Source organism: Panthera leo, chromosome D3 (assembly GCF_018350215.1).
Source record: "Panthera leo isolate Ple1 chromosome D3, P.leo_Ple1_pat1.1, whole genome shotgun sequence".
NCBI classification, from domain to species: Eukaryota; Metazoa; Chordata; class Mammalia; order Carnivora; family Felidae; genus Panthera; species Panthera leo.
This window is the reverse complement of record NC_056690.1, coordinates 1,940,922-1,967,773: the sequence shown is the minus strand read 5'-3', so window position 1 is coordinate 1,967,773 and position 26,852 is coordinate 1,940,922. Positions and strand designations below refer to the sequence as shown.

Genomic DNA, 26,852 nt, shown 5'->3' with positions numbered 1-26,852 from the left:
AACCCCTCATCCCTCCTGGATGTTCTGAATGTCCCTGTGTCTCTCAGCTCTGACCTTCAGGGTCTGCACCCTTCCGGAGGTGCCCTGGCCTGGTCCCCAGCCCGGAGGCAGGCTGGCCAGCCCTGGGGACATCCCAGAAGTGGGGGCTCCCCAGCACTGGCACGGATCTCTCCATCCGGCGGCTCAGAGAGGGCGCCGTCAGGGGTCAGGCTCCTGGAGACCCTACAGGCTGGACAGGCGGAGTGGAGGGGGACACTGACCACCACGGTCCCCGTGCCAGAGCCCTGACCACAGGCCGCAGCAGACATGCTGGGCACCCCAGGAGACCGATGCACCCGAGGAAGGGATGGGGTCCCGGCCCTGGCAGGGAGGGGGGCATGGCTCCCAGCCGGGCCGAGGGACGGTGGGACCAGGGAGAAGACACCCAGCCTTACCCGGCTGCTCTCGGCCACTCTCTGCGCGGCTTCCCGGGCCATGGCCTTGGCGACGGAGGTGGAGACCGGGGCGCCCTGCGGCTGCGGCAGGATCCGGCTGGGCGAGGGCGACCGCCGCCCCGGGCCCGAGCCCTGCATGCCGGGTGGCTCCAGCATGTGCCCGTGGGCGGGGGCCGGTGCCCGGCTCTGCTCCCAGGCCTCGTCCGCCATGATGTGGGGACCCGGGTGTTCCTCTTTGGTATCAGGGGCTCCGGCACTTGCTAATGGCTTCGGTGTGGGAGCGGTTCTCGGGTGGGGGGTTGGAGGCACCAGGAGGTCGGGGGGAATGGCAGCGAAGGCAGAGTCCGCGGACTCGCCCTGTGCAGAGAGGGTCCGCACGGTCACGGCCCTGGCTTCCAGGCTCCGCAGCCGCACCAGCTCCACGGCCGCGCTGTCCGCCACGGGGGAGATGACCTCGGCCACCTGTCCACAGAGAGCGCTGGTCACGGGCTGCCCGCGTCCCCCCAGCTTGTCCCCCTGCACCCTGACCAGCGCGAGACAGCCTCTCGTGCCCAGGGACTGGGGCCCGTCTGTGCCCAGCTAGACGCACCGCCCGGCCTGGAGATCAAATGGGCCTTAGACAGGGGACCAGGCAGGAGTCAGGCTCCTGGACTGGGGGCTGGGGACTTCTACAAACCCTGCACCTGCCAGCTGTTGGAGGTTTCCAGGGCACAAACCAGGGCCACGCTTTTTCCTTCCATGTCCGGCACCAATTCAGATACAGATGCAGGGGCCCCAGAGGCATGAGAACACTCAGTGTAAACTACGAAAGCTGGGTTGGGGGAGGGGGGCAGGCAAAGGCCACAGTGGACTTCCTGCTGCCTGAGAGGGAGGACAGCTCCTCTTATGCACATAGCCTGCCTGTGGGCTTCCCCACAGAAGTGGAGCAGAAGGGGGTCCTGGAGAAGGAGGGGAAGGAAGGGAGCAGAGGAGGTCCTGAGGGAGGAGGAGGGACAGAGGGCAAGAGTGAGGAACAGAGGGGAGTCCTGGGGAAGAGGAGCAGAGAGGAGGAGGGAGTAAGGGGAGGAGCAGAGGTGAGTCCTAGGGGAGGAGGGGAGCAGAGGGGGTCCTGGGGGAGTAGGGGAGCAGAGGGGGTCCTGAGGGAGGAGGAGAGTCCTGGGGGAGGAGGGGAGCAGAGGGGAGTTCTGGAGGAGGAGGGAAGCAGAGGGGAGTCCTGGGGGAGGAGGGGAGCAGGGGGGAGTCCTGGAGGAGGAGGGCAGCAGAGGGGGTCCTGAGGGAGGAGGAGAGTCCTGGGGGAGGAGGGGAGCAGAGGGGAGTCAGGGGGAGGAGGGGAGCAGAGGGGAGTCAGGGGGAGGAGGGGAGCAGAGGGGAGTCCTGGGGAGGAGGGGAGCAGAGGGGAGTCCTGGGGAGGAGGGGAGCAGAGGGGAGTCCTGGGGAGGAGGGGAGTAGAGGGGAGTCCTGGGGAGGAGGGGAGCAGAGGGGAGTCCTGGGGGAGGAGGGGAGCAGGGGGGAGTCCTGGAGGAGGAGGGCAGCAGAGGGGGTCCTGAGGGAGGAGGAGAGTCCTGGGGGAGGAGGGGAGCAGAGGGGAGTCCTGGGGAGGAGGGGAGCAGAGGGGAGTCCTGGGGAGGAGGGTGCAGGGGAGCATACCGCCTGCAGGTGGCAGTGTTTAAGGACAAGGCAGGCCGATGTCAGAGAGGAGCCTGCACTTGCTAGGTCACCCTGGGTCCTCGGGGGAACAGCAGGATGGACAGAAGCTTCCCAAGCCTCCCCCCCAAGGCACCAACGTCTGTGTCATGGGCCAGGACAGAGTTGGGCCTCGTGTGTTGAGGTGCGGCTGTCTTGCTCAGTGCTCCCAAGGAGGGCTCCCCTTGGCCGCTGGTACCACCTGGTGGAGTTTGTGAGCCTGTCAGCGGCGGGGAGGGGGAGTGCTGATTTTGTGGGGACGGAGAAGTGAGTTTTCACTACTGAGGGGAATTGCAAGAACCGCCCATGGCAGGGCAAACATTGTGGGAGGAGGGCAAAGAAGATTCTGGAAAGGGGAAGGACAGGAGAGAAGGGGGCTGGGGCGTTCTGCGGGGGGCGGTGGGCACCCCTCTGGGTGCTGTTTAGGAAGTGCTGGTGGTCCTGGGGGTGGAGGAGAGAGGGGAGAGGGAGGGCGCCCCCAAGTGCTCACCCCTCCAGGAGCAGGTGCGGGCAGGCCCCGCCCCCACACGCCACCGAACCAGAACTCACCCTCTGCCCTTTTGCGTACACGCCGTAGCCGGTCACGTTCGCCCCGTTGGACAGCCCGGCAGTCGTCAGGGCGGGTGGCTTCCAGGAGACCTGGACGGTTGCTGGGGTGGGCCCAGCGTGGACGGTGACATCTTGGGGGGGCGCCGGAGGGCCTGGGGGCACAGAAGGCAGCACTTTCAGGGCACGGCCCTCTGGCAGGCGGGCGCCTGCTCTGCCCACTGCTCTCACCTGGGAGGACAGCGCCGGGCCGGGTCGCCAGGGCAGGAGGTCGGGGTGAGGAAAGGCAGAGGCAGCAGGAGGGCGGAAGCTCCCAGCGTGCACCGCGGCTCTGCCGCTCACCTGGACGCTGATCCGCCCTCCGGGGCCACCTGCGCCCTGCTCCCAGCCCACCAGGTGGATGCCATTACCCGCCACGGGATCGGCTCCGGTCGCGCTAGGAGATACCCGCGTTTGGGAGACGAAGGCGATCCCTCCCTCTCTCCCTGCCCCTCTCCCTGCTTCCCCCTCCCCTTCCTCTCTCTGTCCATCAGACTAGACAGGACGCAGGCGTGGGCCACGTATCTTGCCACCCCAGGGAGGGGACAGAGCTGAGCGACAAGACACGGGTGCGAGGACACCATCTGAACCTGAGAGCCCAGCTGTGCACACAGGTGCACCAGTGGCACACCAGGTGCGTGTCGTGCCTCAGCCGGTCTGGACGTGCCCACTGGTCTCGAGCAGCCGGTTCAAGCCACGTGGAGGCAGCGGCCGTGTCCCCGGTCCTTCTGGCGGCTCCTGGTGACAACAGGATCGCCAGTGCTGCCTGTCACCCGCGGGAGACCTCCTTTCCCGTGGGCCTGGTGCCAACCCCCCACCACACATCTTCCTGTTGGAACGCGCGTGGCATTTCACTCGGAAGGGAATGTGTTTATAACGTCCAGGAGGAAGGCCCTGAGCCCCACACGCCTTGCTGCCGTCCCCCCAGGGCGTGAGTTTCCGGGTGGGAGGGCACCAGCTGTCCGGCGAGGCTCCTCTGTGAGCCACACGTTCTTCCACCCGCCACGCGTGCTCACACAGGCCTCGGGTGGCCGCGCGCACCCACTCTGCACACGAGGCGATCAGGGTTCAAGAGGAGTCGCTGAGCCATCGAGTGTGGGAGGCGGGGCTCACGCCCACACCCGCCCAGGCCCACTTGCAAGGGCAGCTTCGAGTCCACCGTCAAACAGCCGCCGTGAGGAAGGTCCTCCCGCCGTCTTCGCAGCCTGGCCGGGAGGGAAGCTCTACCCGGACGGCTCCCTCACACGTGACGTGCTACCAAAGGAAGGCGTGCTGAGGGCCTGGCCAGAGAGCAGACGTCCTGTCCTCTGCGCTCCCCCATCCACTCACCGCTCGGCGCTGACTCGGCCCCTCCTGGACGCCGGACCTGTCGCTTTGTGACCACATCCTCCTAGAAACGCAAACGAGCCAGAGGCAGGACGGACAGGACGGGGCGCAGATCAGAGGGCACCGGAGCCTGCCCGCCCGGGTTCCAGTCCCACATCCGCCAATTACTGGCGTGGGACCCTGGACGACCGCTCGCCCTTCCTGTCTTTATTTAGTCACCGTATCTAAAGACAGACGCAAGACGGCACCTACCGGCAACAACGGCTACGGACTCACTAGAACATCGTCGTCGTGTTACTATTCTGCCTCTGCTCAGACAGCTACACTCAGTTTCCAAACTTCCCTCTCGGTAAGACGGGCCAAGTGACAGACTTCCGCACAGCAGCCCTCCAAAGACTCCCCAGGTGAACCTTCAAGGCCTTGCCCCTTGTGGTGGTCTGAGAAGGAGATGACCCCCGGGGGCAACCTTAGAGCCCACGTACTAGAAAGGGTGAGGCCACGGGATGGACGTGCCCGGGTCCCCGGATGGCCGCTGGAACAGAGCTGCCCACCAGGAACGTGTGCGTCGGATCGACTCGTGCGCGAGCCTCTGAGAAATCACGGTTTCTAACATACAATAAACAATCAGTATCACCAAGCTCACCAAGCTGCGCGACGGAGAGAACTAAGATGTACGTAAAGTGCTCATAAGAGCACACGGGCCCGGAGTAAGCGCCATCTGTATGTTTACTGTTGTTACCGGTCGTTTCAACTTGACCCCAAGGGCACGATACTGCTCCCCCTCCCATAAAAGACACTGAAATCCCCACCTTCTATATCAGAAGTGGAGGGCCATTCTGGAGGGAACAGTCCTTTGGGTGGGAATCACCTGTTTCAGTGGCTGCTGGTAGTCGGACGGTGTCTGACCAGACTCCGGGGATTTCGCGGGGAGGAGTCTGTGCTCAGTCTCCAAGGGTGACTGTTCCTTCTCAAGCACTGCTAATCGCATCAACCGTGAGTGCCGTCTGTCTCCCTTCCCTGTGATTGGTCACCATCGCGGACTCACCCCCAGAGCATGGGACAGATCGCGGGGGCTCTCATCCACTCACAGCTGACTGGCTGCCAGGGCTCTCGGAAACACCGTGGGGCACCACTTCCCCGAGTCTCCCCAACACTGTCCTCGTGACCTGGTTGCGTTCACAAGATGAAAGCAATCAGTGGTTCTCATCAGAGCCAGACTGCTCTCCTTTGTCGCAAAGAACACCCAGCAGGGAGAAGAGCAGCCCACGCCTCATGGCAGAGAGAAGACTCTCGACCCATTTCAAAATGCTTCCCGTGAACACGCCCAACGTGGTTCATCCCGCGCTACGGGGTAGAGAGGGCGGACACCGTGGCTTGCACTTTTTAAGATGGGAAACACATAGCACATCGCACACGTAACCAGATTCCTTCTCATTCTCTCCTAGGGCACCGCCCAGCTGGCTCGTGTGAGAGACAGAGTCCAAGCAGAAAGTGGCAGGCAGTCTTGCTAGATCGTGGAATTGGAAGTTGGCATTCAGTGATGGCAGAGATGACAGAAATCGAGAAGAGAAATCCCGGAGAGGGGCGACGCAATGCAACAGGATCCCTAACCTCTGTGTGCCCGTTCCCCTCACACTATTTACGCAGTGACTCCTAAGTCGTGCCTGTGCGGGGCAGACAAGGATGCAAGGAACATACAGGAAAGGAAAACAGCCAGACGGCTGCAGAGTTCAGTGGTGATTCTGAGAGCTGCCTGGTGCTGAGACGAAGGACTTGGGGTTCAAGTCCTGCCAGGTCAGAGGAGCCTGGGTTTTCCACTGGAGACACGGAAGGTCCAAACCATAGAAGCTGGGATCATACATCAGGATGGAGGGCTGCATTCTAAAGGCAAAAATGAAATACACCCAACCAAATAAAGCTAAAACAAGCATATACTAGACGTAGATATGTTACAAGTAATATAACTGTCTGCAAGGATAAACCTCAACACCCTCCAGAGGTGCTGTTGTCGCTGTTACTGAGAAAGGTAACAGAATTCAGTCTCCACAGTGCATAATCTACACTGTCCAACACACAATGAAAGTCACCACATGTGGAAAGAAATGAGCGAATATGTGATTGAGAGAAAAAACAGTCAGTAGACACAGGCCCATATGTGACTCAGGTGTTAGAATTAGCAAAGACTTTAAAACAATTACTACAAACAGGTTAAAAATGTATAGGTAAAGGTGAATGTGATAGGCCAAGAGATGGGAATCCCCAGAGTGATAAGAAAATTAAAAAAAAAAAAAAAAGAACCAAATGAAAATCCTAGAACTGAAAACTCCAATGGCCAAAATAAAAATTTCATTTAATGGTCTTAACAGCAGATTGGACACTGCAAAAGACAGATCTAATAAAGTTGAAGATATTATCATAGAAATTATCCTAACTGAAACACAATGAGGAAAATGATTTAAAAAATTAACAGAAGTTCATACATCTGTATGACATTAGCAAGCAATTGGACTCACGTACAATTAGGTTCTCAGACGGGAAAGACAGAATAAGGTAGAAAAAATGTGGAGATATAAAATTTGAAATTTGCAGAAAAACTACCACCAATACCACCCTTATATCAAGGATTGTCAGTAAATTTCAAAAAAGACAAAGAGAAAAATCTTGAAAGCAGTCAGGGAATGAATGGGACAATAGAAAACTCAGCTGACTCCTTGTAGAAACAGGGAAGGCCAAGAGAAAAGGAATGACATTTCCAAAGTCCTGAAATTTAAAAAAAAGCCTAGAATTCTATATCCAGAGAAAAAATTATCTTTAAATAAATGTGAAATAATGAGGATTTTTTTTTTTTACCTAAGCAAAAGAATTCTGCAAGAGACGCTAAAGGAAATTGTTCAGGGCTAAAAGGAAATCATAACAGATGGAAATGTGGACCAAAAAGGGATATAACATTATTATAACACAATAAAACATATGATAGAATATATAAAAGCAATAGCAAAAATGAAGGTGCATAAGTGGAATTATACACTGGTACTATTCTTCCCTTATAAATAAGATTATGTTATTAATGTAAACTAATTCTTAACAAGCTAAATAGGCATGTGTTACTCGCTACATCAATCTTAAAACAAATATAAAGAGTTATAACAACAACAACAAAAGAGTCAGCAGAGGAGAAAATGGAATAGAAAAAAAACTCTTAGTTGATCCCCACCCCCACCCCCCCCAGACACAAAAGCAGGGAAAGATGAAGAAAGAAACCAGACAGGACAAATGAAACATGAAGAACAAATGGCAGACTTAAAGTCATATCAGTCATTGTACTAAACGTGAAGGAACTAAAGATTCCAATTAAAAGGCAGAGACTGTCATACTGTTATAACACCAAAACCCAATCACAGACCACTTGCAAGAGACATACAAAAAATAAAAATACAAAGAACTTGAAAGGTTAGGAAGAGATATAACATGCAAATACTAAGCATGGAAAAGCTGGTAGTCCTGTGAGTATCAGACAAAACCGACTTCAAGACAAAAACTAATTATCAGAGACAAAGAGGTGCATTTCATTACAAAAAAGGAGTCAATTCATCATGAAAAACTAACGATTTTAAATGTGCATGTGCCAGGGCGCCTGGGTGGCTCAGTCGGTGAAGCGTCCGACTTCAGCTCAGGTCATGATCTCATGGTTCGTGGGTTCAGGCCCTGCGTCGGGCTCTGTGCTGACAGCTCGGAGCCTGGAGCCTGCTTTGGATTCTGTGTCTCCCTCTGTCTTCCCCTCCCTGGATCACACTCTGTGTCTCTCTCTCTCTCAAAAATAAATAAACATTAAAAAAAACATTAAAAAAAATTTTACAAAAATGTGTATGTGCCTACAAATGGAGCTCCACAATATATAAAGCTAAAATGAGAACACTGAAGAAGAAATTAGACACACAGACAATAACTCTCAATGACCGGATAGACCAAGCAGACAAAACCCAGGAAGGACATGAGGAATTTACAAGTTCTATCGATAGGTCTCTCATGGCCCATCTGGGAAGCAGCCTGCCCTTCCTGCAGCGACGGGGGACTCTGCATGCAGGCTCCTGGTCACGATCTGCTTTGAATCTTGGAGGCTGCAAATACCAAGCCAGGCCCAGCAGGCAGGGGGGACAGGATAGCTTGGGAGAAATGCCAGCCCCTCTGTCCTCACTCAAGTATGCAATTCACCTGGCACTGGGAGAGTGGGGGTCACGCAGGGCAACGTTTGGCTCAGGCTGGAGGGAGGAAGTCAGGCCGCTCCCTGTGAGCAGGCCTGGCCTCTTCAGGGGCCCGCTGCCAGCTGGGAATGATGTGCCTTGTTTGTCTAGGCCCTGCTGGGTCCCGTAGCTGCCAGAGTCCTTTTGAGGAAATGCTGTATGCAGTGTTGCAAACCCTAAAGATAATTTTAAATTCTGATCTGAAATCTGCCGGTGAACGCCACCTTTAAATTCCACACCGAGAATTTAGGTACCACAACGGCTACCACTGAAAACGTTTCCTACCCCAAACCATTCACATGGCTGGTGTCCCAAAGCACACACATTGCCCATCCCACTGCTGATGACTGTCCCTGGGACATGCAGGGACAGTTGCAATCCCACCTGCGAGATCCGGTATTGGCTTGCTCGGGACCCACGAGATCTGTCTCCTGGGGTGTGAGAGGCTTCTCGTAAAGGAGGGACTCTGGAACTCGTGATGTGCCAGCCTTTCTGCGGAGCGGGTCACTCTATCCAGACCAGTTTTCTGAGGGCTTGCGCCGCAGCCTGTGGCTAGCACCAGTCTTCAGAAACCCCGTTAACTCGTTCAGGGTCACCAGTGTTCCCTTAACCACCTGGCTCTGGCACTTTGGAAGTCGATTAAGCTATCAGGCCTCATTGTTCTTAAGGGCAATGGCCAAGAGTGGAAACCGGTCCGGGATCTGCCTCGGTGCTCACTTCTACCTACGGTGGAATCACACTACAGGATTCGTGGGTGAAGAAAGCCTGGTAACTGCCGTTCCGCCACCCCCGGCCCAGCTCCCCACACTCGGGCCCAGAGATGCGGACCAGCGGGAGCGGCGCTCACGTCCGTCACGTCGGGGTGCCTCGAACGAGTCATACCCGACACGAGTTCAGAGGGGCTGGTCTAGGAGCACCCCTTTCCTCCCACGCAGGGCAAGCTGCCCCCAGGCCTTCCACTCACTCCACTCACCACGGACAGGACACCGCTCCTTCTGGTCGGGAGACAGAAACGTTTGCGACGAACCCAATGTTGGGTCCGCTACCCCCAGAATTCACGGGCCCAAATCCTCGCCTCCAGACCCCGAATCTGCCGGTGCCTCGGTCTCAGACATCCAGCCTCCAGAGTTGTGAGGCCAGACCGTCCACGGCGTGAGCCCTCAGGCTTACGGATGAAGACATCGGTGACGGGGAGTTAAGCTGCGGCACACGACCCGTGCTCACACCCCACCTGGACCCCGTCCTCTCCATCGCACCCTGGGCTTCTCTAGAAGCCTCCGGGGGGGACCAACGCGTGTGCCCCCTCGTCCCTCCTGAGCCCCCACGGAGCCCTGAGCTTGGCGTGTCTTGTTTCTTGTGCCCCCAGCACTGACCCACAACCTCACGGTAGGCTTCAGGGGAAAGGGGGGGTCCTCATTATCCCAGTTTTCATGACCGACGCTGGTGGCCGGGCAGGGAATCGAGTCAGCACGGAAGACAAAGGCGCGGACCCTTTACGACTCGTCTCCTCCTCAGACCGCCTCCCGCCGTCGGGTAGAGTCTGCCCCCCTGCCCGCGGGTCAGGCTGCTTTGTGGGTCAGGCGCCCATTGATTACAGGCCTGGCACACGCTGGAGAACACGACGACACGGAAGTAAACCATCACGAACTGAAAAGCCCACGTTGTGTGGGACGGAAGACATTATGCAGCCGCTTAAAATGATCCCGGAGAAGAAACGAACTGTTTGTGAAAACTACTGACGAGCGAGGTTCGGCAGGACGGGATTAACGAATCACAGAGGTCCGACAAAGGGGCGGCTGAGACGGGCACTTCCGGGGGATCTCGCGAGTAACTTGGGACTAAGAGACGATCCGCAGGAGACAGATTACACCCCTGAACGTTCTCGAAGAATGACCTTCTTGGCTCCAAGAAGGCTGCTCTTCCCGCCGGTACCCAGGCTCCCCGCCACCGGGCACAGCTGACCTACATGGAAGGGCGGCCTTGGACGGGCCCCACAGCAAAGAGCAGCACAGCAGACGTTTCTGGAGGTCGGGGGGGGGGGGGGGTAGCTGCCCCTTAGCGGCACGGGGACCCTGGAGGATCGGCAACGAGCTGACCCCGCAGGCACGTGTACCTGAGCCCCTCTCTACAACCGCCCAGGGTGTGTGTGGGAAGGGAGGCGCGTCACTTCTCCTGCCATTCTTCCTAGTGGAGGACGCACAGGAGACGGGCTCTCCCTGGCAGACGTGCCCAGAACCCAGAAGGGCGTCTACGATGGGACGACACGCCTTCTATGCAAATCCATCCCCGTGTTTGCGTCCAAAGGAAAAACGGAGACGGAAAGAACCGTCGCGAAGGCATGTAGGCGCTTCATTCGCTGTTGCCCTCCACGAGCGCACGCGTGTGGCGGCCACGCCGTTGGGGAGACGTCCTCGCCCGTCCCCGAGGTGGTCTCGCCTCCTCCCGTCCGTTCCGGGCTAGGCCTCTTGCACGTGCCAGTGTCAGAAGGAATGTTCTCAAAACCACGGTCCCTAAACAAACTCCAAGTGGTCTCTTTCCCTCTCTCTCTCACACGCACGTGCACACATACCCATAGACACGCACACATGTGCACACATGCATACACATGCACGCGTGTACACGTACACACCCATGCACATACATGCACACGTGCGCGTGCACACACATGCACACACACGCACACGCACTGCTTCCTGCTGACTTAACGGGATTTTCTAGGACAGCGCTGACTGAATGTGGTCTCCCCCCCCCCCCCCCCCCCCCGCCTGCCCCCTCTCACCCACCCCTCCCCTCGTACAGGTGACAGCCATTGCCCTCTCCCCAACCCCCGACCCCTCCCTCCTCCCCCTCCCCCGCCGGGAGGACGGGGCTCACCTGCCGGCAACGTGGAGAACTCCACGAAGGCCTCCTTCTTCTCCCGCTGCTCCAGGGGCAGCTGCCACGGCATCTGGTGGGGCCTGGCCAGGACCTTCACCTTGTAGGCCACGTTGGGCCTGAGGTTGAAGAACTGGTACGTGTAGCTCGCGGCCCGGACGACGTCGAGCTCCTCCTCGTTGAGGAAGATGACGTGGCTGTAGTTGCTGTTGGCGGGCAGCCAGGAGAGCTGGGCCGAGATCTGGGTGATGTTGTCCACCCTCAGCTGGGAGGGGGCCACCGCCACGTCCTTGCCCACCAGCAGCGTGCAGCGCAGCTCGTCCGAGTGGCCCCTGCTGGTGGCGCACTGCACGGAGATGCGGTAGGTGCAGGCCGCCGTGTCGAGCTTCTCGATGAGGGCCTTGGTCCTGCTCCCCAGCGTGAGGCTCACGCGCGGCTCCTGGTCCACGAGCACGCTGTAGCTGCTCACGGTCCCCCAGCCCGGCGGCACTGCCGGCGGCTCCCAGGCCACAATGACACTTCTGGCGAGTTGTTTGATGAGGGTGATTTTCCTAGGGTAAGGCACGATGTCTTCTCCGACGTCGTCGACGTTCCCGCCCAGCGTCTCCGCACCGCCGTCCGCGACGCCGGCATCGACGGGGGTGGGGGCGTGCAGGTCCAGAATGTTCTCCCCCTCCGAGCCGATGCCCGAACGGTTGATGAGATTCTGGTCCTGCTCGTTCCCCAGCGTGCTTGCCGGCCGCGACTCGTTGTCCTGGACAAAATCCACAAAGTTGGAGGGCACCAAGCCCCTCTGCCCGTCCAGGAGCTCGCCTGTTGGTACAAAGGCAGTGAGATCACCCCGCCGTCGCATCGGGGCCCCGAGGTCCCGCCGCACCCGCACGGCTCCCCGACAGGGCCGTGCGGTACAGCCGTGGGATTCCACGGGTCGTCACGGACACCTGCTCAAACGTCCCGTCCTCGGGACCTTGCTCCCACCGCTTGCCCCCTGCGAACCGCGAACCCATCAGGCAGCGTGGCCCCCTGCTTAGTGTAACACCTGCCTACGGACACGGACACCCCATGAGCGCAGAGATCTCTTTCCGTTCATCACACTGAAGAGTCCTGGCACACAGTAGGTGCCCAGTAAATGTTTGTTTACGGACGAACAAACGTGCATGAGACGAGGGTTTGGGAGGTTAAGAAAGTAAACATCTTACTATTATTTTTGAGGGTATGATCATATCAATAGGATTTAAAGATGACCTCTCCCCCTTGCAAAGCACACTGTGTATGTCCTAAGGAAGCTCCCAGAATGCCCGTTTGCTGTGAGAAAGAAACTGGCCATGTGGTGCCAGACCACCTGTAGGCTGAGTGGCAAAAAATTTCATCACACCAGCTCTCGTGGCTACTGGCGGCCACAGGGAGAACCTCTTCTTATTCTGCGAAATGCTCTCTTTTTAGTTGGGCTCAAAACCTGTTAGCAGCAGAGGTCTAAAAAAAGAAGTGTTTTCAGGAGCCTCAAAGATGCCATGATTTGGGTAATCTCGCAGGACCAGCGGGACGGGCCATTTGCCCAGTACGTGGCAGGGCGTGGCGGGGAGGTGCCCGCTCCCAGTAGACCCTGGCCTCAGGAGACGTGTGATGGACCCAGAGGAGGGCACGCGACCATACGATGGGCCGTGGATTCCCCCAGAGTAAAAGGGGACTCCGGCCTGCTCCCGGCCCCACGTAGGGTGTGGGTCAGCTGGCACCCCTAGGATGCTCTCACGGGGGCCGGTGCTCGGGTGACACCAACAGCGATAACCTCACTCACCGTGCACCGGGTCCTGTCCTACCCGCCCTGCACCTCATTTACCCAAGGCTGCCCGCAGGTCGAATTCGCTTTCTCCGTTCTACACAGAGGAAGGAACAGAGACAAGGAAAATTCCTGAGCTTCGCAGCCCTGTTTGAATCAGGCCTCCAGAAAGCTGATGCGGGCAAGATGCCTGCTGTGAATATTCTAGAGATTTCCAACAAGGGTTTGCCGGCGGCCGCCTCGGGTGCCTGTTTCTACAGGTGTGAAAAACAGTGACGGTGACGTGAACGTAGGTTAAGAGTTCGGGGGGCGCCTGGGTGGCGCAGTCGGTTAAGCGTCCGACTTCAGCCAGGTCACGATCTCGCGGTCTGTGAGTTCGAGCCCCGCGTCAGGCTCTGGGCTGATGGCTCGGAGCCTGGAGCCTGTTTCCGATTCTGTGTCTCCCTCTCTCTCTGCCCCTCCCCCGTTCATGCTCTGTCTCTCTCTGTCCCAAAAATAAATAAAAAACGTTGAAAAAAAAATTTAAAAAAAAAAAAAAAAAAAAAAAAAAAAAAAAAGAGTTCGGGCTGTGCTGCCACCAGCCGTGGCGGATTTCTCGCGTGGACGGCCCACGGCTCTGCTACCACGTGCCCGGCAACTACTGGCGAGCGACGCAGCCCACGGCCTGGCGGCTGTTCAGCGTCAAGAGGCAACCTGTGGGGCGCCCGGGTGGCTCGGTCGTTCGAGCATGACTTCAGCTCAGGTCATGATCTCACAGGTCATGAGTTTGAGCCCCACGTCGGGCTCTCTGTTGTTAGCACAGAGCCTTTGCATCCCGTCCCCCCTCACTCTACCCCTCCCCCACTCCCGTCTCTCAAAACTAAACGTTAAAAAAAAAACGGAAGCAATCCAACCTCACGTCCAGCAAACACCAGCTCGAAAGCCAACTGCGTCTATCAGCCCTGGGAACACTCAGCAAGGCCATGAAACAGGAGCCCGCTAATTTAGCAAGAACTGGTCCCACAGCTCAAGGTAAGAGGCCAAGACCCTTCCGTTCGTCCAGGGTGACTGAGCGACTGGGGACTGAGGAGTCTCGCGAGGCTCGTGAAGCCGCTGGTGCTGTCCCGAGCTCATGCTCGGGTTGCAAAAGGGACGGAAGGTTAGGCGTCCCAGAGGGAGGGAAGAGGTCGCATTTCCCGATTTCGGACTGGGCGGGGCGGTAACCCTGAAGGGAGGGATCCAGCGGCACGTGGGGCAGACAGACAGAAAGCCCAGGGGTCAGTGGGACCGCCCTGAGCCAGGCGGGGTCATCTGTCCTGCCGGGAAGGAGGTCAGCTGGGGGTCCGGGGGTCCTGGGGCAGTAAGATAGAAGACGCAACAGAGCCCCTCTGGGAACAGCAGTCCGTCGGCCCGGTGTGTCCGCACAGCCACCCGGCGAGCTCTGCGGGGACGGACGTTGCAAACCTCCGCCAGTGCCTCAGGTCTGCGGGGTCAGGGCACCCCACTCAGTCGTCAGAAGGGGGAAAGCTGAGGAGGGCGGGCGGAGGGTCAGGGCGGAGGGCTGGGGCGGGCAGGCGTAGCTGGGGGCCCGGCCCGTCCGCGGGGACCAGTCAGGTGCGCGGAGCAGCCCCGGCACCCACCGCCCCGCGCCCTAACACACCTTCATAGAAGCCGTCCTCGTCCATGTCCCCGTACACGTAGAGGTACTTCCCCGCCGTGAGGGGCAGCTCAGCTTCCGGGTTCTCGTTCGGCCCGTCGAAGGGGTTGTAACTGGAGGAAGAAGGACACTCGTGGAGCAGGTGCTGCACGCGGAGGGCGGTGGGCACCTGCACCCCCGCGCCAGCCGTGTGCCCGCCAGGAACGGCGGCAGCACACGCGCTCTCGCACACACTCAAAACAGAGAGAGAATTCTGAAACTGAGGGGGACGCTCGGGGTCCCCGTGCCACATGACACACTGATGACCCCGATCTCGGTTCGTACCCGTCACGTCTGCCGTAGGTGTTCACATCAGTAAGCAAAGAAGAATAATTAACCCTACAATCTTTCTGTATGTACCGCTCAGCAAAGGTAGGACCACACCGCATTTACTTTGCAGTAATCTTATTCTTTCACTTTCCAGTATGCGTGACCCTCCCTCTACCTCATGAAAGATTCTATTGTGACCCTTTTTTAAAAATTTTTAAGGTTTTTGTTTCTTTTGAGAGAGAAGGAGAGAGAGAGAGACAAAGCCTGAGTGGGGGAAGGACAGAGAGGGAGACACAGAACCCGAAGCAGGCTCCAGGCTCTGAGCTGTCAGCACAGAGCCCCATGCGGGGCTCGAACTCCCGAGCTGCGAGATCATGACCCGAGCCGAAGTCGGACGCTCAACCGACTGAGCCACCCAGGCGCCCCTCTGTCATGACCTTTTTTAATGGACGTGGAATATTCCACTGAACAGACTGGCATACTTCACTTAACCGATGTCCTAACACTGGGCACCGATGTGGCCTCTAACCTTTGGTTAATACAATCACCATTGCGTCAAATATCCTCGTAAACGTAACATTTTTTATAATCGTGCCCAATGTGCAAATGAGATATACAGTAAATGAAATGGGGATTTTTTAAATTAGTTCAGAATAACAGAGAAGGCCCCAATAAAAATTAAAACAGCATCTGCTGATAGTCAAAGACGATAGGCACGTGTGGTAGAAATACAATAACGAGGCGATAGCGACTCGCACGCCAACAGTACCAGAAAGCTCACCAGCACTTCCGTGTACGTTTTACGAGATCAGCGTTCCAGCTCGGCGAGGCGAGCAGAGAAGATACCATTTCTCCCAATCTGAATCCCAGAGTGAGGTCAGGGGCACCCGCCCAAAGTCACAAGCTCACAAAGAGGCCCGGGGTGGGGGTGCTGGGGACCAACATCAAGGTCTCCTGACCCCTGTCCTCTGCAGGTTTAACGGCACCAAGTCACCGTGCCCCTCACTGTCCGAGTCCAGGGTCTAGGCAAGTTTTGCAACAGTCTGATGGTTTTACTGAGTCAGTAACTGCCAGGGGCCATCTGCGTAAGGAAGAGACACAGACGGATGTTTGACGTGATAGCCCAGCGGGCGGATGAAGAGAGTAAGCAGCTCCCGGCAGAGGGAATGGCGCGTGCAAAGGCCCAGAGGCAGGAGCAGGGTCCCTCTGGGGCGCCAAGAGTCAGCCTGGCTGGAGGAGGGTGCTGACCGCAGGAGCGTCGAGGGATAGGGACTGGCAGGGTCCCCGTGGGTGTGGATTTGATCTTCGGTGCTGGGAGGTATTGGGATTTAAGGCAGGGAGGGATGTGACCACACCTGCATTCGGTAGAGACACTCGGGTGTCCCATGGATGGGGAGCCGGCAGGTGGCAGGTGGGGCGAGGACACCGGATCAGGAGTGGCTCAAGAGGTGATGGACACGGGCTCTGGCGGGGGGGGGGGGGGCGGCTGAGAGCTGAGTCAGGGTGGGCAGACGGGGGTCACACGTACTGAGCCGGGTCCACGGTCAGGCGCGGCTGCACCGAGCAAGCGGGGCGAGGGTCAGTCCGGGGAGTCTCGCGTGATGCACCGAACGCGTGAGCTCAGAGTTCTGTGTCTGCAAAGCCGTTTGCACAGAGCGATGGTGGTTTCGGGCGGGCAGGAGAGGCGGGGGCAGAGGCAGACGCACCGCAGGTGACCATCCCAGGAGGTGACTGCCCCAGCCACTGAGGGGGGGGCGGCCTCAGGCAGGTATTGTCTCGTTTCAGGTTTGGGGAAACCTCCACAGGCTTATTGAATGATGTCCGTGTCTGGTCCCAGGGGATCCCCCCAAACTCCTGCCTTTACCTTCAGAACCACCCCAGCGGGGACGGTAAGGTACGAAGAGAACTCAGACGTGCAAAGTTCTCTCTGCGCCATTCGGTCTCACGTGGTTCGGGCTTCTTTGGCAGGGTGGCTGAAAGAGTCACAAAGCCAGCACCAGCACCGCATCAAGGGCACCAACAAAGAAGAGAACGAATGAGGGGACATCGTGCACTTGGGCCGTGCCTGGTGACGGCAACAGCAGACGGAAGCCGGTTGGTCAGCCCGCCTTCTCCCGTGCCCGACTTCACGCTGGCTACAGAATGCGTCCACGGGGTGCACCGGCTGTTGGGCCCCTGTCCCCGGAATGAGACCTCGCCTCTCCTGGAAGAGGAGGGAATGCGAGCCCAGGGCACACGGCTCGCCAGCGGGGAGGCTGGGGCGTGTGGCTCGCCAGGGCGCAGGCCAGCTGGGAAGTGAGCCAGTCCCGAGAGCCCAGTTCAGCGCGAGAGCCATCACGAAGGGCTCCCGCTGGAGAAAATGGAACGCGTGCAAGGTATACCGACTGGCGGAAACCAAGGACAAGAGGCTGGGTCCTCATCGAGCGTGAGGAACGGGAGACGTGAACGATGTGGTTTGTGGCTAACTCCTTCCCGTGGCAGAATCTGGTCTCGGGCTTGCCGGCACGGTCCCCAGGTAGCAGAGTTGTGGGGAGGCAGCTACCCCACACCCGTCTCAGAACTGGGGGGTCATTCCCCACAAAGACTCTGAGGGTCGTTCAGACCAGATGGCTCCTTAGTTCCCACTGAGCGTGGACACCACAGGACCCCAGCGAGAAATTAGCGAGGGGCGCCTCGCAAGTGTGAGGACCCCAGAAAGGCAGTAAACGGGGGCTCCGGACAAGAGTGTGCCCCTGTGAGTTTCAGCTTGCCACCTGCTGAGGGCTAAACCGTCCCCCTGAATGTTGGTTCAGGTCCTAGCCCCCAGTGTGGGGAACGTGACCTTATTTGGAAATAGGGTCTTTGCAGATGCGATCAGGATGGGGTCGTGCTGGAGTCGGTGGGCCCCCATCCAGTGACTAGTGTCCTTACTGACAGAGGAAGAGAGAACGAGCAGATGCACAGGGAAGTGGCCACGTGAGGCCGGGCAGAGACCACAGGGATGCACCCATAACCCAGGACGCCTGGAGCACCAGAAGCTACAAGAGCCCCCAGTGAGCACAGCCTTGCTGACCCGATCCCGCACTTCCCGCCTCCAGAGCCGCCAGAGAACGTGCTTCTGCTGGTTTAAGTCTCCCACTTTGCGCTAAGTCGTTAACGGCCGTCCTGAGAAACAAATCCCTCTACACGCTTTCCATCAGAACCGACAACAAACCTTCCCCGTCTCCCGAGTCTGGCCGAACTGCCTGCCTTCGGCCGAGGACCCGGGGAGGGTGGGGAGGGGAGCACGCCCAGACCCGCGGCCCCATCAGCCCCAAGGCACCCCCCGCACGTCCACGGATGCTCGGGGATGCAGAGAGGAGCTTCGTGCTTACCTGTAGCGGGCGACACACAGGTGGACTTTCCCCGAGTGCCTCTGCTGCTTGGAGGTACCGGAACTGCGTTCATGATCCATCTGGTGAAGACACAAACCACGTTCAGGTTACGCAGCGGCGGGGTCACGTTTTTGCGGGAAGCACACAGGAAACCCCTCAGTCTCGCTGAGCCTTCTCGCCCCAGACCGCGGAGCTCCCACGAGCCCCGACTAGACCAACTTCTGTGTCTTGGGCACCGGCCCAGAGATGAAGCGGCTCCCTCAGTGTGGGCCCCCTGGTCACGCAGAAGGACGTTTATAAAGAACGCACCTTCCCGAGCCAAGAGTGGACCGGAGGTGGGGCCCCCCAACACGGGGTGTGGGACTCGCCGGGCAGACCGCGCGAGATTGCCAGGCCCTACCGGGCATCTGTGGACACAGAGACGGACAATGACCCACGGCCTCTGCTCGCAGGGGCTCGGCCCTGCGAGGGAGACAGACACCGTCCACCGCGATCACGTGTCAGAGGGTGTCCGGTGCTGTGGGGCTGAGACATCCGGGAATACTGCATGGAGGAGGTGACACGAGGGCCGATGAAGACCAGATATGGGAATTTACGGGAGAAAGGGAAGAGGCCTGGAGGGAGAGGGAGGAGGAGGGAGGAGGAAGGAAGGTGAGAGGACCATCGTGTTCCCACCGGACGGATCCGCGTGGGCGGGCCAGAACTCACGTCGGATTCAAATCTGCATCTTGGGCTAGCGGATCTCGACAGAAAGGTGGGCTTGATGGGCAGAGGCTCCGGCTTGTCACCAGGGAGCGGGAGGGGCCGGATATAGTCCCCAGTCACAGTGCGGCTTCCGACGGTGCTCTCCTGACCTGGCCACGACATCGAGACAATTTGAACAAGGATGCCAGTGAGGTGACAGACGCGTGGGTCCTTTGCCTTTCCAGCGTGCCCGTCCCCCTCGCCGGCACCAGCCTCAGGTTTCCATCTTGGGAGCTGCCTGCTTCCTGCCCTCAGTCCCCACTGGCCACCTGACCCCCTGCCCCGCCAGGCCATCCCCCCGGCAGAGTCCACTCCTGGCTGTGAGGACGGTCTGGTGGCGATGGCAGTGTTACACATGCGGTGGGAAGGTCCAGCCATGGGGAATTAAAAGAAGCCACAGGGAAAGAGCCTCTCCTTTTCCCTGGCTGCAAACTGAGAGGCTGTGAGGCCTGGTGAGGCTGCAGCCACCTTGCCCCCAGGAGGCGGAAGGTCTGTCCCACCGGAACTGGCTCCTAGAAGGGGAGCCGCCAGACGGGTAGGAAACGCATCCTGGGGGCGCAGTTGGAGCCCCCGAATCCAGCTGTGCGGGAGCCAGACCTACTGGCTCATCTACTCCAGGTGATAAGCAAGTTCCCTGCGGCTCACACCCATTTAGGTCAGCATCGCTGTCATTTACGACCCAAAGTGTCCTAATTTACATACAAAGCGGCCAAGAGGCTGGGAATTTTTAGAATTTCGAGGAGAAGCACAGGAGCAGTGATTCCCTCCCTGACCTCTCTGTCCAGCCTCTGTCCTCAGTGGCCAGACCTCGGGATCATTTCACCGAAGATTCAACCTGCCGAGTCCACGCTGGGAAAGGCCAAATGATTCGCAGTAAGGTGGGAAGTGTCCCTACAGAGGCTTTCACCCGCCAGGGGCCCCGCAGCTCCGGCCCGGTTAAAGGAACTGTGGGATAACACCCCTGAAACAGAATCAGTGCCAGAACAGACACAGGGCCCTGCTGGGGCGTCAGATCCCAGAGAGCAGAGGTGTGGCCTGGTCACTGCCGTCTGTCCCCACTGCTCACGGCAGCGCTCGGCATACAGCAGGTGCAAAGTGATGCTGCGCAAATGCGCGCCCAGGAGCCCCGGGGCACCAGCTGAGAAGGCGGAAAGGCCAACCTCTGACCCACGGCCGGTCCGACCCCCTGGCAGTGGAAGTCACGAGTCCCGCTTTTGGACAGAAGCTGTTTGAGCACGTGCACAGTCCACTGTTTCCTCTTTGAAGGAACATTCCAGACAGAGAGGCTGTGCCTCCAGCCCAGCACTCCTGAGCGAGAACAGTGGGGCCAGTGCCCTACGCCAGCCTCAGAGGAACGCAGAGCCACGGTCGGCGATGCCGGAAGGGCAAGGGTGAAGCCAGGGGCGCGTGGGCCCTGCCAAGGGCGCCCCCTCGTGGGGCGAGTCACTGACTGTTACATGAGCTACGTCCATCCTGGCGGCTGTGTGGAAGGCTTGCTACAAACCTATTCGCACACCAGGATCTCATCGATCCGCTTGGTGGCGACCCGGAACCACTGTGGGTCTGAGTGGGCACCTTCCACCACCGCGGATTACACCCTGTTCTCCAGATTGTTTCAACACCGAGCCCCTCCCACTGGACGCACGTCTGCATGCCTCACGGAGGCGCGCACACAGCAGCCCGAGACACCATGGGGAGAAGGGACGGCTGGCCACGTGGGCCGGGGTGGGCACGCGACGGTGGGTCGGGTGCTCTGCTGTGACCAGCCTGCAGACCCGACGTGGGCGAGGACCCGCCTGCCCCGGCGGTCTGGGGCTCTGGTGCACGCCAGGCAGAGGTTCCACGTGACGGGCCCCTGTTAAGCCCTGGGCGCCACGAAACCACAGGCTTCCCTGGGCCGTAACTCTGCACTGAGAGGCTGCATTTTTCAGTGCACGCGGGCGTTCTGCGTGGCCTCCAGGCACCCTGTCCCTGTCCCTGAGGATCTGACGTGTCCCCGTCCCGTGTCAGGATCTTGAAAAGCATCACCGGCCAACCTCATGCGGCCACCCAGCCTAAGAATGTTTGTCTCATCTAGTGACAGCTGAAACTGTCCTACCCCTTCTCATCCTTCAGACGGCACAGCCCAACGTCCTTTCCTAGAGCCAGGCTTCTTCGTCCACCTGGTCTGAAGCAGTCCTGGGTCACTTTCTAGCTTGTCACTCTGTGCTCACGCATCTGTCCCCTTGTCTGTCTCCAGCCACCGAGAGGCGTTTCCACAGGGGCCTGGCCAGCTGGCTGACCTCACAGCCGCAGCCCCGACACACGGGCTAGGTGCACCATGCCCTCGGAACACCTTGGAGGGGTGTGCAGACCCTCCTCCCTCTGCCCTGCTGCTCACAGCCACGTGGCACATAGCTAATGACTGAGCGGGAAGGACGGGGCACGTCATTTATCAAGACAAAGGCAGCCTCGCTTTGTCTTAATATCACGAAGCATCAGAAAGAAACGATCACGTATTCTAATGCCAACAGGGAGAGATCTGGACGTTCTCTCTCCGACGGAACTCAGAAGGGGGGGCTCTGACACTCATCTCCCCAAATTAAAAACAACAGTAACTTTTAAACAGGCGGGTATTCTTGCAACCCCCGTGTCCTGGGACAGCCGCCCCTGGGCGGGGAGCACAGTCCCGACTGATCAGGGCAGCCTCTGTGCCCCGGCTGGAAGCCGCGGTGAGGCCTGAGGACACACGTCTGCGATCTCCGTGCCGGATACAAAGACGAGATCCCTCCCCCGATGTGCAAGGTCCATCCCCATCCTGCGTCCTGAGCACAAGTGTGACAGGGGGGGCGCTCAATTCACCGCCGTCACCGTCGCCGCCTGAGCAGGAACGGGAATCGGTCCCCACACGGAGGGGGCAGGGCACGAAGGCGGGAGGCGGCCGCAGCCCAGCGGTGCACCTCGGGACCCCGGCCTCGCCCCGGTCTCTCTCCTCCACACAGCGGGACCGGGACAGCGTCCGCAGGGCACACGGCCGCGCGAGGAGCGTGTCTGCCGACGGCATCGCGTGCTCAGAACGGGGGCTGGTGCACCGTGCGTGCGCAGTGACTGCGGCCGGCCCGCCGTCGCTCGGAGCCCTGGGACGCCGGTGCCCAGGCCGGCGGGTCAGACAGACGCTCACTACGCACGCCCAGATGCGGGGTCACCGGCCATCCCTCCTCCGCCACGCACTCACCTTTGCCGATGGAGGGGCTGAGTCCGTTCATGAATTGCGGGAAAGGCTTGCCGGGCGCGGGGACGTCTACGGAGACGCCAGGGCTGACTCCCAGCAGGTCGATCTTCCCGGCGTGCTGCCGGAGCCTCTCCAGGTCCTGCGACAGCAGGCTGAACTGCTCACTCTGCGTCCGGCATTTCTCCTCCAGCTCCCGAACCTTGCTCTGCACGGCAGACGCACGGACACGCGGTCAGGGGCGGGCGGCGGGGGACACGTGTGTCCGTGCGTCTGCGTGTGAAAGCGTGTGAACGCGTGTGTGCACACGTGTGCTGCCTCCCACCTCCACAGGAGGACAGTGTCCCATCAAACCAAGCGTCCTGAGCGGCCTGGCCGTGGTGCCTCACCAGACAGACGTGGGACACCACAGGTGCAGAGAAACCCTACGGACGGTCAGCTCCCAGCCAACCGTGGATTGTTCTGGGCTGTGTGTGCAGCCCAGGGACTGGTGGTGGACACGCCCCACCGGAGCCATTTGAAATTTGGACTGCGAGGCTGACACAGCCCAGACAGGGGGGCAGCTCGGCTACTAACCCGCCGACCCGTTCAAGGAACCTAACCCCAAAGAAGTGCTTTGGCAATAAAAGGGAACTTCTACCTGCTGCATGTGGTCAGCAACACAGCCGCCATTTGCAGACATCCAGAGGGGTCTCGGGAGCACCGGGGAGGGCGGGGGGCTCCCCCAGACACGCATCAGGGAAGGGGCAGCTCCCTGCTGACTGCCTGCTCCTGTCCCAGCCGGTGGTTCTCAGGTCGGGGGGCTGGAGACGCACTCCCCGCTCCCCACTCACGGACCACACTTCCCATCCCGGTGCAGACACCAGGCTTCGCCGTGGGGACCAGAGCGTCCCGCACTGTCCACTGCAGGACGCACGCCAGGGAGGGAGGCGAGCGGGGTCAGCTCCGCCCCTTCCCTGCGGTACCGCCCCCCGACGTTGCTGCATTAGCTCCTGGGCTATTTCTCCTCTGTCTCCCGCACCGTGAGCTCCAAGCCTCTCTGGTTCCCTCCCTGATACAGCCTCAGTGCTTTTCACGGAATCAGGCCCACAGTAGGTGCTCGACACGTCTGCCGAATCCACGAAAGGGGGAACCGATCTGCTGTGCGGGGGGCTTACTTCGTCTGCACAGAAGTCCTGCCTTCGCTCCGTTCCTTACTCCGTGATAAACGGAAAATGCCATTTACTGTGTTATTGATTTGCCGTACTGCCCGGTTCCCCCACTAACGTGCCAGCCCCACGAGGGCAGGAGCTGCTGGCTTTCCTGCGGCATCCCCAGCACCTGGGACAGAGCTCGGTGGCCTTCAGGAGGCGTGTGGTTCACACAGGTGTGCACGCAGGAGGGTGGGGACAGCCAGGGAGGCCCACAACTGTGGAGAGCCAGCAACAGAGGCGCCTTTCCTTCCCCCCGCCCCTCCTCCTCCTCCCTTTCCTCTCCCCTCCTCTTCCCGTCCCCTTCTCCCTCCCCCTCCCCTTCTCCCTCCCCCTCCCCTTCCTTCTCCCCCCTTTATCCTCCTTTTCTACCCCTCTTCCTCCTTCCTCCCTCTCCTCCCCCTCCCCCCCTTCCCCTCCTCTGGCATTAAGCTTTCCAGCTCCTTAGTATAGAATGAAGTGCTATTTATGTCTGAGATCAGGGATTTCTAAAAATAAACCTAATAAACCCCAAGCCTATAATTAATTTCTTTGATTCATTAAAAAAAAAAAAAAAAAAAAAGCAGCAGGCTTCTTTTAAAAAGCTGAATGAGCTTGTCTGTGACAGCTGTCTCCAGCGAGGAAGGCAGAGAAGCGACATCAGCCAGCGCTCCCAGGCGCAGGCGGGGGACACTGGGACGGCGTCAGACCCGCCCCCAGCCCGGGCCGCCGGGACCCAAGTACGGGGTAACATCTGCCCCAGGGCAGAGCCGCAAGCCCTTGGGGGACAGGCAGGCGGGCTACCCACGTCGGGCGAGGGGCGCTGGAAGGCCTGAGCTCCCCTGGGTTATCCAGGTGGGCTCCCAGGTGCCGGCGCTGGTGTGTGGGGTATCAGGTGGCTCGTGGGAGAACACGAGCACCACTGAGATGGCCGTGAGTTCATTTTCACGTGCGTCACGACAAATTCCGGCAGATCAAGTCCTCAGCACTGTGTGCACGTGACAAGTGACCTTGCTAAAAACAGCGAACAGATTCCTCGCTTGTGTGACACTCTAGAAATGACAAAACCATAGTGACGGACAACAAATCAGCGGTTGTCGGGGCCGGGGCCGGGGGAGGGCGTGACTCCCAGGGGTACCAGGAGGGGGTGTCTTTGGGGCCATGGGGCATCCCTATTCCCACGGTGGCGACACGAATCTCTACGTACAACCGACCCCACGGAACTTCACACGAGGTGGGGAAGAGGATGAACGTAGAAACGGGCAAAATCCACATCACGGCTTGCAGCCTGGCGGCCCGGCTTGCGCCAACACGGGCTCTGGGCCTGAGAGTGCGCCACGGCCCCGGGAGCCGAGCGAAGGGAACGTGGGAAGGATCGTAGCGGTTCATGTACCTTCTTGTGCGTCTCAAATTATTTCAAAAGAAAAAGTTTTTAAAAATGAGCAGATTCAACGAAGTAAGAAGTGATGCTGCAGGCGGCCTGCAGGCGCCAGGAACGTCTCGGTGGCGCGTGAACGGTGTTGCGTGCGGAGCGCGGCCGAGGTCCTGACGGGTCACCGCTGGATCCCGGCGCCTGAGACACACGTGGGGCCGGCCGGAGCTGTCTGGCTTGAGGTTTCCGGGACAGGGCGGGCACAGAGGTGGAGGAGGGCGACCGAGCTCCCCTGGCCGGGCCCCGCAGGACTCAGACACACGGGGAGACGGGGGGCACGCGGAGGCACCCGGTGGCAGCACCATTCCTGTGCCGCTGTGACCACGGCGTCCTTGGCACCCACTGCCGGCAGGCCCAGGACCTGAGTCCCCTGAGACCGGCCCTCAGTGACTCCCTCCTTCCGGGGTGTGTTCCTGTGTCCAGGGTCCCCTTCAGCGACGGGGACCGTGACACGCCGCCTCCCCTGCGGCTGGCTCTGCTGGGAGCGGACCTCAGAGCATCGGGGTGCCTGGGGCGCCCACGGAGACTGGCGGGGAATGCCAGTGGGGAGGGGAGCAGGGGCAAGACCGCGGGATGTCGGGGGGTGGGGGACACAGCGAACCAGGGCATGGGTGTCCTGTCTGCATCCACTCAGCACCGTCCAGACCCACCGTGGGCAAAACTTCGTCTCCCGAGAGCAGCAGAAAGTCTTCAGCATAATGAAAAACGTCTCAGTTTTTAAATGCCGCCAAGTATCTCAGAGGCCAATAAACGGTCCGGGCTGACGAGTCCCACCTAGAGACGGCACGGTGGCTCCATGATTCCCGGCTAGTGTCCCCGGCACGAGCTCAGGCTGGCCTGGGTGGCCCTGGTGGCCCACAGGATGATCCCCCGCAGGGTCTGGGGCTCCAGGCTGTCAGATGGATAGTTGACATTCTTACTGGATGAACAGCATGGACTTCTACTCCAGAGCAATCGGCCGGCACCGCTGAGAAGCCCTTCCCGGGGTGGGCAGCATGACGCTAGGACGGCTGCAGCCCGGAGCCACCTGCCCCGAACACGTCTGCTCTCTGTGCCTCTATCGGCCAGCCATGCTCACCGGTACGGCCCAAATCAGGAAAAACGAAACAACCCTGATGAAATGGTCAGCTTTTCCCTAAGCATGATGAATGGGAGAAACGGACAATTACCGGTGACGTTAAAGGTACCATCCCACCCTTGAGCGAACAGGGCAGAAGACCGCAGGCCCCAAGCCTCGAAACGGTCCTGCGTCCACATACTGATCAGAGGACGTCCGACTGCCCAAGGCCATGAGGACCAGGCTCCGTCAGGCTGACATCTTTCCCTGAGCACACCTTCCCTGGGAGCTGATGGCAGAAGGTCCTAATGGTGCAGACAGGATGTTGCTGGGCTACAGGACAAACACGGATGTGCCGTGTTGTGCCTGTCTGTCAGGGCGTTTGCTTAACCCACATCTGTCCACGTGAGGCCACTTGGTCTGGGCCTTGCTCCCATCATAACCTGGGGTAAAGGTGTAGGGGGGTGGCCGAGCCTCTCCCACCTCCAGGTGCTCCCAGAGAGAACGGAGGAGTCGAGCCGGCCACACCTAACTGCCTCTCCCGCTCCGGCCTCGCTTCCCCTCCGGGCATCAAGGGCAACGGCTGTAGGGCAGCAGGACGTCAACCCTCGGAACCCAGGAGCTTCGGGTGCCTGTTCTCTGTAGCCTGGGTGGGTGGAGACTCAGGACAGCGAGGAGATGGGAGCTGGGGACCCGTGACACCCAACGTGCATTGCACGGGAAGACACTCCCTCTGGAAGCTCCATCAGGCTCTCCCCCTCCCGGAAGACAGGAAGGATTTCCGGGAGCACGGCGTCCCGGCCTGGCTACAGGGGCAGGGGCGGCCCGGGTGGCAGATGCGGGCCAGCGGCTGGGAGGTGCCTCTGAGGGTCCCAGAGCCACCAGCAGGAGGAACGACTTCCCCGCAAACAGGAAGGCAGCAGCGACCCCGCTGATCCGCCCGGCTGGCATATTTGAACAAAAGTGTTTATTTCAGGATTCAGGGCACTGTCGCCTCCCGGGTGGGTGGCCTCCCGGGGAGCCG

General features: G+C 59.5%; 1 protein-coding gene across 16 annotated transcripts in view; it reads right to left on the bottom strand.

Annotated features, from left to right (window-relative positions):
- RIMBP2 (RIMS binding protein 2) overlaps positions 1 to 26,852 on the bottom strand; it is a 194,217-nt gene that overhangs the window by 29,396 nt on the left and 137,969 nt on the right. For all 16 annotated transcript variants that reach the window (XR_006195558.1, XM_042911528.1, XM_042911538.1 and 13 more), the window contains 7 exons: positions 22,177 to 22,378; positions 18,927 to 19,072; positions 18,219 to 18,298; positions 14,560 to 14,669; positions 11,144 to 11,956; positions 2,667 to 2,818; positions 435 to 896 (listed from right to left, as the gene is read on the bottom strand). Coding sequence is in view for 15 of the 16 variants with exons in the window: in XM_042911528.1 (XP_042767462.1) it covers positions 435 to 896; positions 2,667 to 2,818; positions 11,144 to 11,956; positions 14,560 to 14,669; positions 18,219 to 18,298; positions 18,927 to 19,072; positions 22,177 to 22,378 (1,965 nt within the window). In the remaining variant the exon portion in view is untranslated. The remainder of the gene's footprint in view (positions 1 to 434; positions 897 to 2,666; positions 2,819 to 11,143; positions 11,957 to 14,559; positions 14,670 to 18,218; positions 18,299 to 18,926; positions 19,073 to 22,176; positions 22,379 to 26,852) is intronic.